Source organism: Lutra lutra, chromosome 2, assembly GCF_902655055.1.
Source record: "Lutra lutra chromosome 2, mLutLut1.2, whole genome shotgun sequence".
In the NCBI taxonomy this organism is placed as follows: domain Eukaryota; kingdom Metazoa; phylum Chordata; class Mammalia; order Carnivora; family Mustelidae; genus Lutra; species Lutra lutra.
In genome coordinates, this window is record NC_062279.1 from 20,855,857 (window position 1) to 20,874,141 (window position 18,285).

At 40.0% G+C, this 18,285-nt stretch overlaps 1 protein-coding gene across 1 annotated transcript in view; it reads right to left on the reverse strand.

Moving 5' to 3' along the window:
* Window positions 1-1,160: 1,160 nt before the first annotated feature.
* SGCZ (sarcoglycan zeta) overlaps window positions 1,161-18,285 on the reverse strand; it is a 1,128,323-nt gene continuing 1,111,198 nt past the window's right edge. Inside the window, exons 7-8 of the mRNA XM_047715970.1 lie at window positions 16,385-16,508; window positions 1,161-1,905 (exon numbers count right to left, since the gene is read on the reverse strand). Of these exons, the coding sequence (XP_047571926.1) occupies window positions 1,711-1,905; window positions 16,385-16,508 (319 nt within the window). The 3' untranslated portion in view covers window positions 1,161-1,710. The remainder of the gene's footprint in view (window positions 1,906-16,384; window positions 16,509-18,285) is intronic.

Sequence of the window (18,285 nt, forward strand, 5' to 3'; positions counted from 1 at the left end):
AGCATTCGATGTTAGGTTATCTAAACAAGATAATTCTGGCCAAATGGTTCACTTTGTTCCTTGCATTATCTAATTTTCCTACTTTCGACAAATTACTCCAACAAGTTCCCATCTCCCACTTTGCTCTATGCTACAGAGGCCTGAATTTCAAAGGTTCTATGTTCATGGGCCCCTAAAATGAAGCTTCCATATACCTGCAATAATGAGCATAGGGGAAAGTAAGTGACTAACAGGTGAAAATTAAGGACTTACCTTAGAGTAATCAAGTCATCTTCCCATAATAGGAAATATTTAATTCAATTTTACATTCTTGGATTCTCTAAGTTTCAAGAATTCAAGTTAAGGAGTGTTGTTGTGATAAACGAATCTACATTATTCTGGAGTTACTAGTGCTAATTTACAAAAAATTAGCAGTAGAGAATGGAAAGAGCTATGATTTCTGATGCCAGGGTAGCTGGGTAGCTTAACAGTCTAATCAAGGTAACTAAGTATTAAGAGCTGAAAGGAAATAGGACCAAATTCCTGAAAATAGGAATCTAATGGAGCAAACACATAGTCAATATTTGTTAACATTTATATTTTTTACTGTGTAAGCAGGGATTTGTAATTAATTTTCTACCATCCTTAAATCTTGACCTCCAATTAAAAAAATACATAGATATAATTCTGAAGATTATATTCCAATGGAAAGTGAATCCATTCTCGGCAAAATGCTTCACATTAGTAATTTATTTATTTCGCGGATATGTTTGAATTTTAGCAGTCAGAGTCAAATATAAAGTGAATGGAGCCAACAGAAAGTTGTACTATGAGAACCTCATGGAAATGATAGCATGTGAATTAAAAAAAACAAACTATGGATTCCACACCATCGGTATGCCCCTCTTAATCCCATCTTATATTGCAATAAATTAGATGTTTCGTTAAAAGCAAATACGTCACATGCAAAAGCAAGTAAATACTATATAAGGCCATTCAGATCTGACAAATGACAGGATAATGGTGTTCTGTTAATTCTGTAAAGATTATATTGCTGAGTGCTTTCAAAATTACCTAATGTACAAAATTCTAGACTTAGTAGACAAAGAGTAACAACACACTGAATTCAAAGAAACAAACAAAACTCAGGGTGGAATTCTGTCTTGTTTCGTTTCGTTTTGTTAAAAATCATGTATTGAATTTAATTTTTAGCAAAGCAAGCATCATCTAATGCTTGAAAATTTTAAAACTCGGGGATAAAAGTTTACATCCAAAAAAAAAAAAACGATTGGAAAATTGTGCTTTCAGGCTGTAGAATTAGTTTTCTGACAGGGTCAACCATCTCATCTTGCCATTGGATACTGGGAATCTCATCTATGTAATTAATGTATGTATATGCAGTTCATCTCCGGGTCCTGCAAAAAATCTAAAACTGTGTGCTTCACTTCATGTAGCAAAGGCACCTATGTTTTTCTCCCTTTTGAGCAAAAGTTATGATCCAGTTTTCCCGCTGAAGACGATTTTTCCACTGTCCCGTCACCCACACTCTGCCTGGAGCAGCACAGGAAATCCCGAGAGAAGGTGGCGGCGAACCCCTGCTTGCATTGGAAGAAGTTGCTCTGTGGACCGTTTGAAGCAGCTCTGGACTGATCACAAGGGAAACCGAGCGGGACTGTGAAGCAGACGGACAGGAACAAAAGGCTATTCTGGTGTGAGGAGAAATCAGTCACTTCAGCTCCACAAGCAGATGTTGCTACTGGACTGACACGTGGAGCCTACTCCTGCTGGAGAAAGGTAAAGTTTGCCGTTGGGGCAGACGCACAGTTCGTACACCGTCTGCCGGGAATTTGAGGAGCTCGGCGAGGAGGAGGAGGAAGAGCCCGTCGGTAGATTCCCCAGCCGGATTTTTTCTGCATTCAGAAAGATCTAGGAGGGGAGAAGAAAATGCGCTTTAATTCATTTTAGCATTCGACATTCCTCGGAGCTTTACAACATGGTCTAATAAGAAAGACTAAACAACAAACAATTCTACTGGTTTAGCTGCCATGCTTTGTTGAACAAACAAATTACATTCCTGAGGTACAGCCCCAAAGCTCAGCAGCTATCCTCTCCTTTGAGACGTGGTGCATTTGGACAGGAAGCCCTCGATCTGAAAAGCAATATTGCACGATCTGCTTAAGGGGCCAACACACTTATTCCAACACCACAGAAAATTAAGTGAGTTTGATGGAGACTCTCCATTTAACTTCTTAATCATGCCTCGTCTAAAGAAGATACAAAGAAATCGGGGTGCTCGTGGATAGGCCATTACTGAAGGGATGGACAACTTCTTAAAAAAAGTTACTCAACGGTCTAATTTTTAAAAAGTCATAAAATCACCTTGACAGTTTAAAGGATAAGCCACGTAGATAATTTGCATCATTAACAATTATTAGATATCATCAGGTTTGAAGTCTCCATGAAACGGATTACTTGTGCGCTACACTTACTTTGTTAGATTTTTGAATTTGCAAAATGACTTCATTTATTCCAAACATGGACTTAACACTTTTAGGGACAGTGATCAGACAGGTTTTTGTTTTTTTTTTAATTAATTTATTTATTTGACAGAGAGAGAGATCACAAGCAGGCAGAGAGGAAGGCAGAGAGAGAGAGAGAGAGAGAGAGAGAGGAAAGCAGGCTCCCCGCTGGGCAGAGAGCCCGATACGGGACTCGATCCCAGGACCCCGAGATCATGACCTGATCCGAAGGCAGCGGCTTAACCCACTGAGTCACCCAGGCACCCAATCAGATGGTTTTGACATGCAAGAGAAAAGTTTCAAAGAAAACTGAAATCATGAATCTGAATGAACAAAGAAACAAATTTCTCTAGGTATTTCTTCATTCTATTGTTACGTAGCTAATTACTTCTTAACTCAAAAGGAGAATCCGAGATTACTCCATTTTTTCTACATATTTGCCCTCATTCAAGTCCTATTCCTTTCTCACTGGGACTCGTACCATAGCCCCCTGACTAGCCTGCCAGCTGTCCTTTTTGTTCTCTCACAGCCGGTTTTGTATACTGCTTAGTGAACTTCTAAGAAACAGATCAGATCAGATCATCCCAGGGTTCAAAATTTCCTAACAACCTCTCACCACGCTTTGCATGAATCTGGATCCCTTCCCGTGGCCCATCAGCCCTCCATGATCTGGCCTCTGTAACATAATTTCCTGGGATTCTTCTCCTTGCTCTAGCTCTTGCATTTTCTCAAACTTACCAAAGGAACTCTGGCTTCTGGGCTTCTTTACTCCCTATTTCTTTAGCCTGAAATAGCTTTTCTCCAGTCTACAATTTACAAGTGTAAATGTTTCTCCAAACATTTACAATGTTTTCTCCAGATATTTACAAGTTTTCTCCAGATGATATTTACAAGTTTTCTCCAGATACAGACACAGGTTATTCGCTGAGTAGCTAGAAACCATGGGAGGGATGGAGATTTCTGCTTTTTTCTTTTATATATTTGTTATTTTTTAAAAGCAAACTCCTTTATTCTTTTTAAATTTTTGAAACACAGGAATCTATTGAATGCTGCAAATAAGATAGAAATGTAATGCATATGCCATAGACATGTATATTTTAGGTTTAGATGTTTCAGATCCCTGCTAAAAGGTCACCTTCTTAAAAAAAAAAGTTTTTCTTAACCACTCTATGAGAAGAGCATGAATTCATTAATTGCTCTTTGATGGCTTTATTTTTCTCTATAGTACCAACCCCTTCCTAACATTGTATTAAGTATGTATTCCTTCATTTATTATTTGTTTCTCTCCCTTGCAAGTAAGATCTACAGCTGTACGGTTCAGAGCAGTGCATAAAATTGTAGGAGTGCATGTTGCGTGAAACAATGTTCTTCTTCCGCCACGGACAGTTCTCTCGCCTGTCGGGCACAAAGATCCCCCTCCAGGAGAGACTAGTTCATCCATTTCACCCTCCATGACTTTTCCCTGATGCTCCAAGATGGACTCTTATTGGTTTGCCCATAGGAACTTATGAATCCCTAATTTTGCTCATCATTTGATGTTATTTTACAATCCTATTTGTATCTTCCTTTCTCTAGCAAATTAGATCTTCCTTGAAGGTGGAATCATACCTGAATTTTTTTTAATAACTTTGCAGTGTTTAACCCTGCACATACAGCTTCCTCCTAGTGTATATGGCTGTTGAATACATTGAATACATGACTAGATTATAAAGTAAATGGATGCTTGAATTTACCAACAATATTCAAAGTTAAGAAAGTATGATTAAAATTTTTGTTTGCAGGTGTCAAATGTTGAAATTTGTCACTCTATAGCTCCTTCAGGGTTAAGTGATGGGAAAGCAAAGAGAAAGCGTTTCTATTCTTTTTTTTTTTTTAATTTTTTTTAAAAGATTTTATTTATTCATTTGACAGAAAGAGAGAGAGAGATTACAAGTAGGCAGAGGCAGGCAGAGAGAGGAGGAAGCAGGCTCACCGCTGAGCAGAGAGCCCGATGCGGGCCTCGATCCCAGGACCCTGAGATCATGACCTGAGCTGAAGGCAGAGGCTTAACCCACTGAGCCACCCAGGCGCCCTATTCTTATTTTTTAAAGGAGACTTATTTTTTTTCCGAATAGGGAAGTTGGAAGTTCGCAAAACTAAGCAAAAGGAAAGGACATATTTTCAGGTACCGAAGCTGGTCATCATTTCTCCCGGCTCTGTGTCTCCTTGTTGAGGGACATCAGGGAGGATAACACCAACCATTACACACTCCGGGCTCTTTCACTTATTCATAGGAACAGGGGGATGAATAACTTCTCTACTGGTTGAGTTTAAGAGAGACACTCTCGGGGCTCAGTCAGTCAAACATCTGCCTTTGGTTTAGGTTATGATCCCAGGGTCTTGGTATCCAGCCCTGCATCAGGGCAGGCTCCCAGCTGAGCAGGGAACCTGCTTCTCCCTCTCCCCTACCCCTTCTCATATTCTCTCTTACCATCTCTCAAGTGAAAGGATAAAATCTTAAAAAAAAAAAAGAAAAAAAGAGAGGAACTTTCACAGCTTACCCAGGGTCCCTTACTTTTGATTTGTTTTGTTTTTTTAGATTTTATTTGAGAGAGGCGCAGAGAACACATGCAGCGGGGAGGGCCGAAGCAGAGGGGCAAGCAGACTCCTTGCTAAGCAGGGAATCTCTGGGCAGGGCAGGGCATCCTCACCCCAGGACAGGGAGAGGATGATGGGAGCCAAAGTCAGAGGCTTTACCGGACACCCAGGTGACCCCACCCCCTCACACACCTTTTTAGGAGCTAGCATGCTTACAGAGAGCAGGAACCCCAGACCTCATAAATGCCAAAAACACTACAGGGCAAGCTCTGGGACAGCGGGCGTTAGGTCTGCATGCTCCAAGATGCGATCACACGCTGCAGAAATGTAGGAGCTGGTGTTTCGTCCAAGAAACCTTGAGACGTAGACGACAAAGAGTGCAAATGGAAAGTGGCGAGGAGGCTCACCGTGGGGTGAATTAAATGGCGTAGGCTACTGGGAACGGTTCTTACTAGTCCACACAGCAAGAGCTGTTACTGGTCAGCCTTGGTGCTTTGGTGTGGCTTGGTGACACAATGCCACTGCGCTGTGGATATAGCTACACAACTGGTCCTCTCTCCCTGCCGGTCGCTCTCCTGAAGAGCTGTGGAGAGGGGCAGGTTTTGTACAGGTTGGGCAAGCAGGTGGCCGCTGGTTAAGGCAAGCGCACCTGTGAGGGCCTCATCAACAGAGTGATCCGGGAAGGGCCTGGGCCTCACTTGAAGCAGGTGTGTGGCCACAACAGCGCCTTCCAGCTCTGCTCTCCATTGGGGGCTACTCCCCACAGCACACAGCTGTGGGACAGTGATTCCCAAGCTTCCCGGATCTATACCATACCCTCAGTCATAGAAGGGAAGTATGTTTTATTAATAACTTTTTATTTTTATAATATATTTTATAAATATAATATTTATAATATATTTTATAAATATAATATTTATAATATATAATACTATTTTTATAATATAATAATTTTATTTAAATGAACTTTTTTAAAAAGATATTTTCTTGGCTTGAGCTAGAAAAAGAAATCATGAAGTAAGAAGAGGTCTTGCATTTTGATTCTTTCCAACCCGGCTTTGCCAGGTTTCTGCAGCCTAAACAGGCGACAGTCAGGGACCCCGGGGACAAGCCCCTGTGCACTTGGAAAACTCCCCGCTGCCTGCTGGCCATCATGGCTTTCCTGCCCGAGCAAGGCACCAGCTAAGAAGCAAGCCCAGTCCAGGGCAAACCAGTCTTCAACAAGTCGGACCCCAGTACCGCACTTTCACCGACTCTTTTCCTCATGAGAATACTAAAAACTATGCCCAGGGGTGGAGAGTTAGCCAAGCTGCAGGGCCTGTGAGCACTCAGGTGCTTATGACCCCCCACCTCTCCCTGCCTACAGGGCACCTTTTTCCCACTGAAGTTCCTTTAAAAAATATTCCCCTGACCTCTCTTGGAGAGCAGGCCTGAGCGTTCTTTCCTTTGTGCTGCCCCCTGCCCCCATGTTGGGGCATGAACCCCAAGAAAGCTTTGCCTGTGCTTTTACATTTGGGGTATAGTCTCATCTCTACCACTGCGGGGTCAAAGGACCTGAGTCAGATAACATTTGGCGACCATTAACAAACAGGACCCAGCAGAACTGGGGCTGCCAGACTCCGCGACCTCTACCCATGACTGAGGGGTGGCTGGGACCTCTTTGTTCTAGAGTCATGGGGACTGGGGGCTTCAGCTTCCTGTTGTCCTCAATGACCATCCCATTCCTCAAACAACTATCTTTTCCCATTCCTTCTCTCAGAATTTTCTTTTCTGTCTCATGTTAGTGCTCTTTGCTTGGTCCCCTTGTCTTCTTCCTTGAACCAAAGGGCAACGTCTCAGTGTGCTGACTGCACCAGAGCTCCCCCCTCGGAGGGGGGCAGGCCCTGCAGATCCTGTAGGTGGGGGCTGAAGCCACCCATGGGATTTGGCAGAGTTTGAGTCTCCCACTGGAGCAAGCAGCTGGTTCTTTGCTTTGCATCAGGTACCTTCGGCAAACGGGACTCCCTCTTAGGTCCCTTACAAGGACTTTGGTAGATTCTAGTCAGGACTGACCAACCTGGTAAGAGGCTAGAGTCCCTCTATGGAGGGGTTAGAGTCGGTGTTTGGGCTTTTTTTCTTTGTTCTCTCGCTTCTCTTAGCACCTTCTCCAACTCCCGCCCAAAGTCCCTGTTCTGTAACCTTGTTTGGAAACCTCTTTACTTCTGTTTTCTGTGTACTCATCTGGGGGGAGAATAATTGTGGACTTCAATCTGCTTCACTTGAAATTAACTAAAAAGGAATATTCCAAACATAAAGAGTAAAGCCTCCCCGAGAGCCCATGAGACCATGAGACCAAAGCCATGCAGCCTCACACATACTAGAAGCTTCAGTGAGGCCCACCACTGTCTGAAGGGTCCTTTGTCTCATGATCTGTAATGTTTTCTGTTAACCCTGCAGCAAACATTCCTTTCCTGCAAGCATTCTCTTCTTTGGGAGGACACAGTATCCTGGATAGCTGTCCTCACTTGAGCGGAAATAAACAATTTTCCTTTCTCTTTTTTTAAAGAGTTTATCTATTTGACAGAGAGAGAGAGAGAGAGAGAACACAAGCAGGAGAAGCGGGAGAGGGAGAAGCAGACTCCCTGCTGAGCAGGGCGCCCAACATGGGGCTCAATTCCAGGACCCTGGGATCATGACCTGAGCCCAAAGCAGACACTTAACTGACTGAGCCACTCAAGTGCCCCTATCCTTTTTAAGTTTTTTGTTTGTTTTTTTTTTTTTTTTTTAAGAGTTCGTTCCTTTTGCATCAACCTTTCTTGGTCTATGGTTGGCTGACAGGATGTCGGAGCAGCAGGGCTGAGAATCCCTAGGGGTTCTCCAGAACTTGGAGCTCAGGACCAGCACCCACCCTCTCCGGCCCTCTGACTTCCCAGCACCCCACGGATGTGTCGAAGAGAACTCCTGATGAGCAAACCCCCTCAATTTGAGTTGATGGCCCTGATTTTATTTGGGCTGTTGGGGATTACTGTTAACGTTGTTTAGGTGGAAAAAATTTAAGGATAACCTGAGTCTCAACCGGCCCCGATGGGGCTCTTTGGGCATGTCTAAATTAGTTTTCTTGCACAGAGAATTAGAAAAAGCTGCCTGTAACACAACAACCCAAAACTATGAAGCTGTTTGGTGCAAACAGTGAAGCCCCCAGCTTCTGGGGAGGAAGGCATTGCTCACAGAGGTACTCTGGGCTTCTTCTGGTTTATTTGTTTCTGCGGCTTTGGCTGTTTTTGCATAAACCCAGCATATTCTAATTGGAAAATAAATAATTAATTGGCCCACAAATTATGAGGCTATCTTGCAATTAGATTTGTTTTCATGAAAGAGGGGGGTCCTTAGAAATCGGGTTTTTAATGCTTCCTCCACGAATATTACTGAGACAAAGGCTAGATTTTGTTTGCATCTTGCTTTTGTATATACATGTCCATACGTGTGATAAATGTGAGATATTTTCTCTACGTCCAGATGATAATTGCTGACATTCATTTGTTAAGGAGCTCTATGTAGTTGGTTTAAAGGCAAGCACTTGTAAATCCTGGGCATTTTCAAACTCAGAAAAAGAAAAACTAACCCAACTGGTTTTCAAGTTCACATGATCTAGGATGACGTTCCCTATATCCAGGTCTTTTTTTTTTTTTTTTTTTAAAGATTTTATTTATTTATTTGACAGAGAGAAATCACAAGTAAGCAGAGAGGCAGGCAGAGAGAGAGGAGGAAGCAGGCTCCCTGCTGAGCAGAAAGCCTGATGCGGGGCTCGAACCCAGGACCTGGGATCATGACCTGAGCCGAAGGCAGCGGCTTAACCCACTGAGCCACCCAGGCGCCCCTATATCCAGGTCTTTATGTTACTCCATAACAAAGATGCTTCACCGGAAAGGACCCAACTGATGGTCCAGAGAAATAAAGAGGAACAGAAATCTCAGATACCTGACTCCCTTTCCAATCATCAGAATAGTGAGAAAAAGGAGGAGAAAGATAGGCTGCCACTGGAAAACCTAAATCCAGCTCCCCAGGCACAAACACCGGAACTAATGTCTGACCAACCCCCTGCTCCCCAACCTCCTTCCGGGGCTGAAGGGCACCTGGAGAAAAACACCAGTCTTGCAGGTGGGGAGAGACAAGAGACTGAGATGGAAGAATAATGGTCCAAACTTTAAAATCTGTCTCTGGTCTTGCCGGTGGGTCCCCTCCCCCCTCTGTCTCTCCTTCCCCCTCCTCCTGTTGCTGCCCCCACCTCCGAGCCATTCAGGCAGCTGGCTCCCGCACCATCCCTGGTACGACCAGCACCACTGGCTCCTGCTCCTAGCACCCTTGCTCTCTGGGAGAAAAGAGAGTGCCCACTGTTGGGCTACCTCTTCATGGTGGGACCAGAGCATTCCCAAGTCAGCAGGAAGGAGCCCAAGACGTCCCAGACTAAACCATCCACTTCAGATTTCCAGGCAAGAGCACCAAGTGAATGTGACAGTGGGAATCAAAGGGATTGACATTTTAGTGGACACAGGTGCAGCAGATTCGGTTAATACCAAATTCAAGGTTGGTTAATACCAAATTCAAGGTTGCTTAATTACAACAGACTTGTCTTGTGGAGGTATCAACAGCTTTCATTCTACCCGAATTTGTTAAATTCACATGATATCTGTTGCAGTTTGTCAGCAAAAAATGACTTAAAATAATGTTTAAGTTTGTCTCATGAAGTTTTCATGGGTAATTGTTAAGAACAAGTAAATGAAAAGGTTTATAGCTTACAGAATCTTCAGTAATGTAAGACTTGAAAGCTTTGCTAGGTTAAATAATATATTGGGCTAAGTTCTTTGGATATCTGAGTCTTTTCCAAATAAGGCAAAATACTAAAGCGTCAATTATTTAAATATAGATTTATCTGCTTTTGGCTTATTACAGAAAAACTAAAGATAAATTCGGTCTTTTAGTAAACAAGTTTTATGCTATATTGAAAGATTGTACTATAACAAAAAAGCACACGTTTTTTAAAAATTATGAAGGTATTCGTAAATTTCCAATCTAAAGAATTCTGGTGTAACAGTTCACAGTTGCTTACTACTTGGTTTTATTAGAAATTGAATTCTTCTAATTTAAAATTCTGATACATGTAATTGAGCCTGCCAGAAATAGGAAAACCAGTCCGTATGTAAAAAACGTAGGAAATATGTTTGAAAAGGTGTAAGGAATGAAAATATATTTTTGTTGAGGGAAGAAAGTAATTTTTTCCTAAAATGACATTAGTTATTTAGAGAGAGAAGGCTTAGGACAAAATCTGAATGAAAAAGAAAGGTGTAAAGGTTTATAGGGAATCTTTGGAAAAGAATTTTATAGGTGGTCAGGACTAAGATTAGAATCGATACGTTTTATAAGTACACTGGTGTACAAATAAAACTTGTTTTTTTCTGTTAAAGAGAGAAGATTTTCTTGCATTGTTGGTCTGCTCTTAATAAGAAATTACAAAGTTTTTTTTTTCCGTTATTTGCCCAGAAAAACAAGGTTTCTGAATGTGTTTTTATCAGAAATTTGATCACTTAAGAAAACAAAATCTCAGTATTAAGGGAGCTAAGTTTTGCTAACTACTGTATAATCCTATGTATTTGCCTCTAGAATCTTTTTCACCTTAGTTAAATAATTAAATATGAAGATCTATAATAATATATGATTGTATTGAGGCACGTGCTTTAGAAGTTTCTGAGGTTTTTAACAAACTTCCCCAAAATTCAAATTCTAAGCAAAGTCTTTTTGACTCATTGGACTTATTTAGTATGTTAGGTGACAAAGTAAGCATTACCAAACAAATGATAATAAACTTTCTTAGGTTATACTGTGGGTCAATGCTATAACTGTTCTAGAAATTATATGAAATCCCTAAAATTTTAATATGTCCTGGTAAAAGGTCATCACTTGACATTCCAATTATTAAAGTGTGTGTCAGAAATAACTGGATTTCCTTGCCAACTACATGATAATGAACTCTGATCAGATCTTTAACCATGTCCGTTTTTGAGTCTTTTATCATTTACAGTTATTGTTCTGATGCTCTTGCAAAATGCATTTCAACCTCAAAGAGATTCATGATAAGAACTTCTGACAAGTACAGGTTTTTGATACTCTTAACATCATGAAACCAAACTGGGTAAGAATTTCTGGAACTGCTGGAAAAAAAATTACTAATGTGGAACTAAATAAATTGAAAAAGATGATTATAGTTTTTATGACTCTTTCTGAAACAATGTTGGTTCTCTAATGTTGCTCTTCCAGATTTAAGGAAACGTGTTATCTTATGATATCTGCGACTTATAGAAATTTGATAAAATATTACTTTCTGAACAATTTGAGGCATTTGTTTTCTCCCCTCCTGAACCCTTCAGAATTCAGAAACTCGCAGTGAGCATTCTTTCATGGCAATTGTAATTGTTTATATAAGTTCAGTAAGAATCTGTTCTCCTTGTAACAGGACACCATTGGAAACATTGGTTATATTACCAAGGCTTAGACCACAATGTCATATTTGAGAGAGTCATGCATAGACTCAGACATGACCAGATAACTTCAAGGAACTAAGTTTAACTTTATGGAACTGAAAGAGCCCCTCTGAATTGTTGGCCTGGTTCCTTGCTTATAGAGTTCCCAGTTGAGTAAAGGGGGTCACTTCTTGGGGTGTAGGAACCTAAGGATCTGTTGGAAAAATTAAGAAAAAGTCACCCAAATCTACAGGTATTGCAGGCAAATCTAATGACAAGTATCTGGCTTGGCTTCTGGCCTCGAGAGGCTATTAAAAAAGTTCAACCTAAACTCCCTTACAAAAGTCCCAGCAATGCAGATTTAAGAGAACTTACATGGTCAATCACTATTCTTGTATTTACATAAATAATTAGGTGAAGTTTGTTAAAATTAGACTTATTTTACAAATAAATTTGTCTTCATCTGGCTATGTTTGATGAAAATGAGGGTGATTTTAGAGAGAAAATTGTGTTTCAATAACATGCCCTTTGTGCACGTTAGATTCTAGTTCTGATTAATTATCTTTTAAGTGTTTGTCATTTGCCTATACGACTGGGCTGGATCCAGAATTCTTCTGGTTTCCTCAAATATCTGGTTAAGTCTCTCCAAACTAGGGCTTTCAGTCTTCTTGCATTTTCTTGTCTTGGGCTCATGAAGGAGCAAAACTGTCCTTTTTCCTGAAGCTCTGCAGATAAGACCAGAGTTAGAAAACTTGAAGTAAATTCTAGAGGAATTGTCATGGTAGCTCATGTACAGACAATTCTCATGTCTATTGCTCTAGGGGCTCCTCAGAAGATCACGGGAGAATTTGAACTATAAATCAGAGAAATCCGTCGGATCGCTGTGGCCTGCCCCTGCTCTAAGGGTCCTCTGAGGCTTGACATCTAGAAATCTTCTCCCTGGCAACAGTCCGGACTCAGACACTGGGTTTATAATTTGCTCGAACCATCAGCCTGTGTTTCCTTTTGTTTTCACAGAAATACCTCTTATTAACTACCTGACTGCTTGCTGAACACGGAAGAGCCTATGCTGTTATTAACAAAACCCATCCTGTCTGCACTAGTACAACCAAGGGACAGATCCTAACTATATCTGGTCAACAATCAAAAGTGCCCTCCCCAATCCCTCTTGGTTTTGTTGTTGTTGCTGTTTGTTTGTTTCTGTTTTTTTTTTTTTTTTTTTCCCTTTCCTGGGATGATTGGTGGCTATTATTTTTGGTCCCCATCTGTTAACCTGTTAGTGTAAGTTTGTGTCTTCCAAGTTCCAACAATTCCAAGTCAAGCTAATGGTGGCAGGAGGATTCCAACCTCTACCACCACAGGAAGACCCGAGGCCCTCTGAGTGCATGGAACAATGAGCGTGAGATTTTCCTACCTCCAGGGGAGGAGAGGGACAGCCCCCACTCAGCAGGAAGCAGTTTCAGAAGATGGAACTGTAGCCCCTTCTCTTTAAGATTAAGGAGGATGAAACTTCTCAGGGGGGAAACGAGACAGTCAGGGACCTTGGGAACAAGCCCCTGTGCACCTGGACAACTCCTTGCTGCGTGCTGGCTCTCATCACTCCTCTCGCAGAACTCTCAGTGACTGTGAGCACTTTCCTTGTAGAGCAGAGCACCAGCTAAGGAGCAAGCCCAGTCTGCACCAGGACGGACCCCAGCACTGGACCTTCACGGACTTTTTCTCTCATTAGAATACTGAAAACCATGCCCGGGGTGGAGAGTTAGCCAAGTAGCAGGGCCTGTGAGTACTCAGGTGCTAATGAACCCCCATCTCTCCCTGCCTACAGGGCACTCTTTTCTCACTGAAGTTCCTTTAAAAAATATTCCACCTGACCTCTCCTTGGAGAGCAGGCCTGAGGGTTCTTTCCTTCATGCTTCTCACCCACTCACTCCTGGTGCTGGGGCATGAACCCCAAGAAAGCCTTGCCTGTGCTTCTACATTTGGGGTCTAGTCTCGTCTCTACCACTGCTGGGTCTAAGGACCTGAGTCTGGTAACTGACAGGCTTGCTCATATCACTTTCTGTTCTGCTAAGACAGTTACTGTGATACTATTCAAGTTCCCAATTCTAAAAGTGATATTTCTATTCTATATTGCCCTATAACCATAGAATCCATTTGTTCTGAAACTCTTCCTGGAACTCCGATTCTCACGCCGGAGCGTTTAAGTCATGGCCCACGGTCCTCTCTGCACCAAGAATTCACTTATCCCTTTCTCACCCTTTGAAATCAGGCCTTTCACTGTGAGAGCCAGTCTCAGTTGATCTGCAAAATAAAAAATTGTTTTCCTCTTTCTCTGTGATCTTGTAACATATATGTTATTACATTATTGCCTCCTCTCATGTGCTGTTGTAACACTTTTCTTTTTTCAAAGTGTTCCACCTATATTATGATTTGGGTTACTTTCAGAGCCGAGTTTGAAATTCCTTGCTACGCTATGTCTGAAATGACTAAGCGTGCAATTTCATTCTTTGGCATTTTGTTTGTTACTTTGTTACCTCAAAACCATGTTTGTTCTGATCCTAACTACTTTAAAAACAGCCCTAAGGGAGGTACTTTACATCTTTCTATTTTGTTTAGTAAATGATCAGTCTGGCTTTTCTGTAGCATAGTCAGTGAAGCAAAGAGAAAGATTTCATATCACTTCACACTTTTTCCTAGGAAAATTACATGTTATTTTATTCTGATATAAAGTGCTGTGCTTTTCTGTGTCTTTATGTTATTAATATAAAAAAATGGCCACAGCTGAAAATCTCAGGCTATGATTTATTTATAGCATAATATTCAATTCACAATTAAATGCTAACCTGTAATTGAATCCAAGGATTCATTCTGCTGATACACTGAATAAAAGATTGTAAGTAAAGTGGTGCATAAATAGGAACAGAATAGAGATTAATAACCACCAATATTTATTATGGGATGATTCATTATGAATAATTAGAATGAAATGATTAGCATGATAAAAGCAACTCCTTAAAAAGGATGCAAGATATTTAAGAAAGATTTCCATCTTGCTGTGGTAGAGAAAATATTGTATTCTGTAATTGCAGCAGAAAGAAAGATTGAAAGGTAATACGGACATAATTTTAAAATATTATGAAGTGTATTTCTAGGTTATTTAAGTTGTAATATCCACTAAGATGCTAATATGGTCCTGTCAGTAAGTTTGTTTATAAAAAAGGAAGTAAAATATACAAGTAAAATTCATCTTGAATCAACAACTGAAATAATGGTATAAAGGTAAGAAAGGAATGTCCTCCTTTGATTCTATTTATTTCTGCCCTCGTCTTTACATCTGAAGACATATAAAATGCTCCAGAGCATATTTCTCAAGTTATTCTCCCATTCCTTTTCTTCTCAACTTGACCTTTATAAGCTCATAATAAAATAAGCACGAGAAGGAAGAAAATACTAAGGGACTTAATTGGTAGAAACAGCAATACAACAGATTTAGACTTTAAAGTATTTTGGGAATTGTAGCAAAAAAATACACAATATATACTCTGTATAAAGATTTGAAATAATTAAAATAGAATTAAAAAGAAGCAAGCAAAAGAGCGACCACCAAGATGTCCAGGCAGATTTAAAAAAATTACAAATGAGAACCCTAAAAATGAACAACATAACTATTAAAATTATTTTATTTTTTGGAGATTTTATGTATTTGAGAAGAGAGAGAGAGCATGAGTGAGGGTGGGGTTTGTGGGCAGAGGGAGAGGGACAAAGAGACTACTTGCTGAGCAGGGAGCCCAACATGGGGCTCGATCCCAGGACCCTGGGACCATGACCCGAGCCAAAGGCAGAGGCTTTAACTGACTCAGAGACTCAGGCACCCCTAATTATTAAAAGCTCAATAGAGGCATTTAAATACATGATTAGATACTGAAAAGGAACCTGGGCACATAGATCTGAATAACAACAGAGTAAGGCACAGGGAGACAGAGAAATAGAAACTCGGAAGGAGAAGTTAAGATACCTGGAGGGTAAGGGAATGGAAGAAACGTTATGTGTTTCTTCAGAGTTTCAAAAAAGGGCCATAGAGGAAAGGGGGAGCGGTAATAGGAGAAGACCCAACGTAGAGAAATTTCCAGAACTGACAAAAAATGTCATTCTGCTGGCAAACAATCACAATGTATATAACAAGGTACATGAAATGAATGTGTGTCTTCGGCATTCCAGTGCCAGACTGGCAGATGGAAGACGAAGGGTTCTTTACAGCAGACAGTGAGGGAAAGGGAATGATCTTCAAGAGAATGACAACAAACTGACAGGAGATTCTTGGAGGAAATAAAGTAACATGGGAGAAAAATGTTAGCATGTATTTATCTCCTTATCTAGGGAATAACAATTGGGCTAAATAGTAAAATAGCTTTTGTTTCATTTTTCTTTCAGAAGAAATACAGGAACCATTTTTACAGAAATAAACACCCAAAGTACTTTGGGAAGACCAAAAACAAACAAACAAACAAACAAACAAACAAAAAAAAAAGACTGCCTTCATTCTCTTGATATTCATTATGTTTATCTGCCAATTCTGAAACTACAGGAATTTAGATGGCCCACTTATAATTGACTCATGAATGGTTATCTTTCCATAGAAAACAAATGGTGCCTTGTTTTAAGAAAATAATACCAGATTTACCAAATTTTGTGTTCAGGAAGTATTATAGTTCCATCGTTTAAGCTCTCATGAATCAGTCACCCAGAGTAATATGCATATACTCTGAGAAGCACCCCTCAGCAGTAAAGGGCTAGTCTCTGCCCCTGGGGACTCACCTCCCCTTCTGTAGACTGCAAATGCAGCTCCTTCCTGCAGGTAGCCTTGAAGTCTCCTGCAGCAGCGCTCACCTGCACCCCTCGTGGAGCTTCCATGATCAAGGACCTGGTGGGTGATTCAAGCCTAAGAGCGAAACAAAAGACTCCTTCATAGTAAAAAGAAAAATTATGACGGACTAAAAGATAATAACATTAGTAACCAAAACAAATGAACAGGTAGAACAGGTAGGCATAAATAAAACCCCTGCCATTTCAAAAAAAAACCAAAATGAGTTTTAGAATCATTTTTGATTGCCTTATCTATTTTTTGGCTCTTTATGAAACTCTTCATTTGCTAGCATCAATTATTTATTCTCATTTGTTTAATGATTTAATAAGAGTTTCTTATGCTATTTCCTTTCACAATGCACAGGAAAAGTAGGCCGTGATAAGCTTACTTGTTTAAATGTTTTATAAATTTTCAAAATTAATGATGAAGTTTTAATAAATACATTTGTACCAACTTAGCATGTAACTATCCCTCAATAAAGAGTCTTGCAAAGAAGAGAGAGGTTTAATGAAAATCATTAATATTGTGAACTTTCAAGAGTTTCACAGTCAAAATTTCATAGACCTGAAAATTTTCAAACTACTCATTATACTTTGAGAAATTAATTAAAATGTAGAAATAAGCCATTTCCTACATCAACTGACTTCTACTGGCCCAGGAAAAGGTCCACAGAATGAACAGCATTAGCCTGAGAGAGAACAAGTAAATGAGGGGTGATATATCAGCTCAAGTATGATTAAAGACTGACTGCATAAATTATGAGGAGAAAAAAAAAAAAAAGCCACCACAGCTGTTTTAGATAGTTGTGCCTGCGAAAAAGCTAGTTGGGAGGCAGTTTCAAAATTATCTTTAATTATAAAACTAGAGAAAAGGACAAAAGAAGACAGAACGTGGTAGCTAGAACACAGTGGTAAAAAAGCACAAGTGTGAGCAGAGGAACCAACCCCAGGTCGGTCTTTTTGGATAAATGCTCTGTTCTGAGGCACTGACTGTGCGTAGTTCCTTTGCCCACACAACTTTAGGACAAGAGTTCCCTCGGGCTCATATCCACCATTATCCAGAGCAACTGGTTTCCTCTGAGACAACAGATCTAGAGTTATTTTGCAGGGAAAATCACATCAAACAGTTTGAACTCTGAAGATCAGCTCTCTCTCGGTAGGGAAGTTGAACTTAAAGACTTTAAAGTAATATTGAAGGAGTAGAGCTAGCATTTAGAAGAAGTAAATTCGACATTTTGAATGTTTTTTTCCCTCACCAAAGCAACTTTGAAACTTTCATCTCTATGGGCCTCTTGGACATCTTTATAAAATCCCTGGAGGGGTCAGATTTTGAATATATATGTATATATATATTTTTAAATGTTTGTATTTTTTCAGAAAAATAAAAATCATGTTTTCACACACTTGAAAACTTGAAAATTACATAATTATATTTTTTCACTCAAATCTTCACACTTTACACATAGAATCTACATTTCTGTTAAACTGTATATTTTATAATTGATTTCTCCTAATACATCTCCCAATACAGACCATCTTGAGTAGTATATCTGTGACCACTACTATTGTCATTGGTTAATTATGTATAACATTAAATGTAATTATGTAAGTTTGGATATGAGGAAGCATTCAAACATAAGTCAGACAGGTGCTTAATTAAAATGAATTAATATTCTAAAACAGATTATGAATCTGACATTCAAGCAAACACAACTCAGTGAACTTACAAGTGGGAGAAAAAGCATGCTTACTTTATCAAATAATTGATATGGTTTAGTCTGTTTCCAAGGATAGGGGCTGAGGTTCTTACTTATATATATTTGATAGTAAGATGTCCATATTAAATGTGCTCA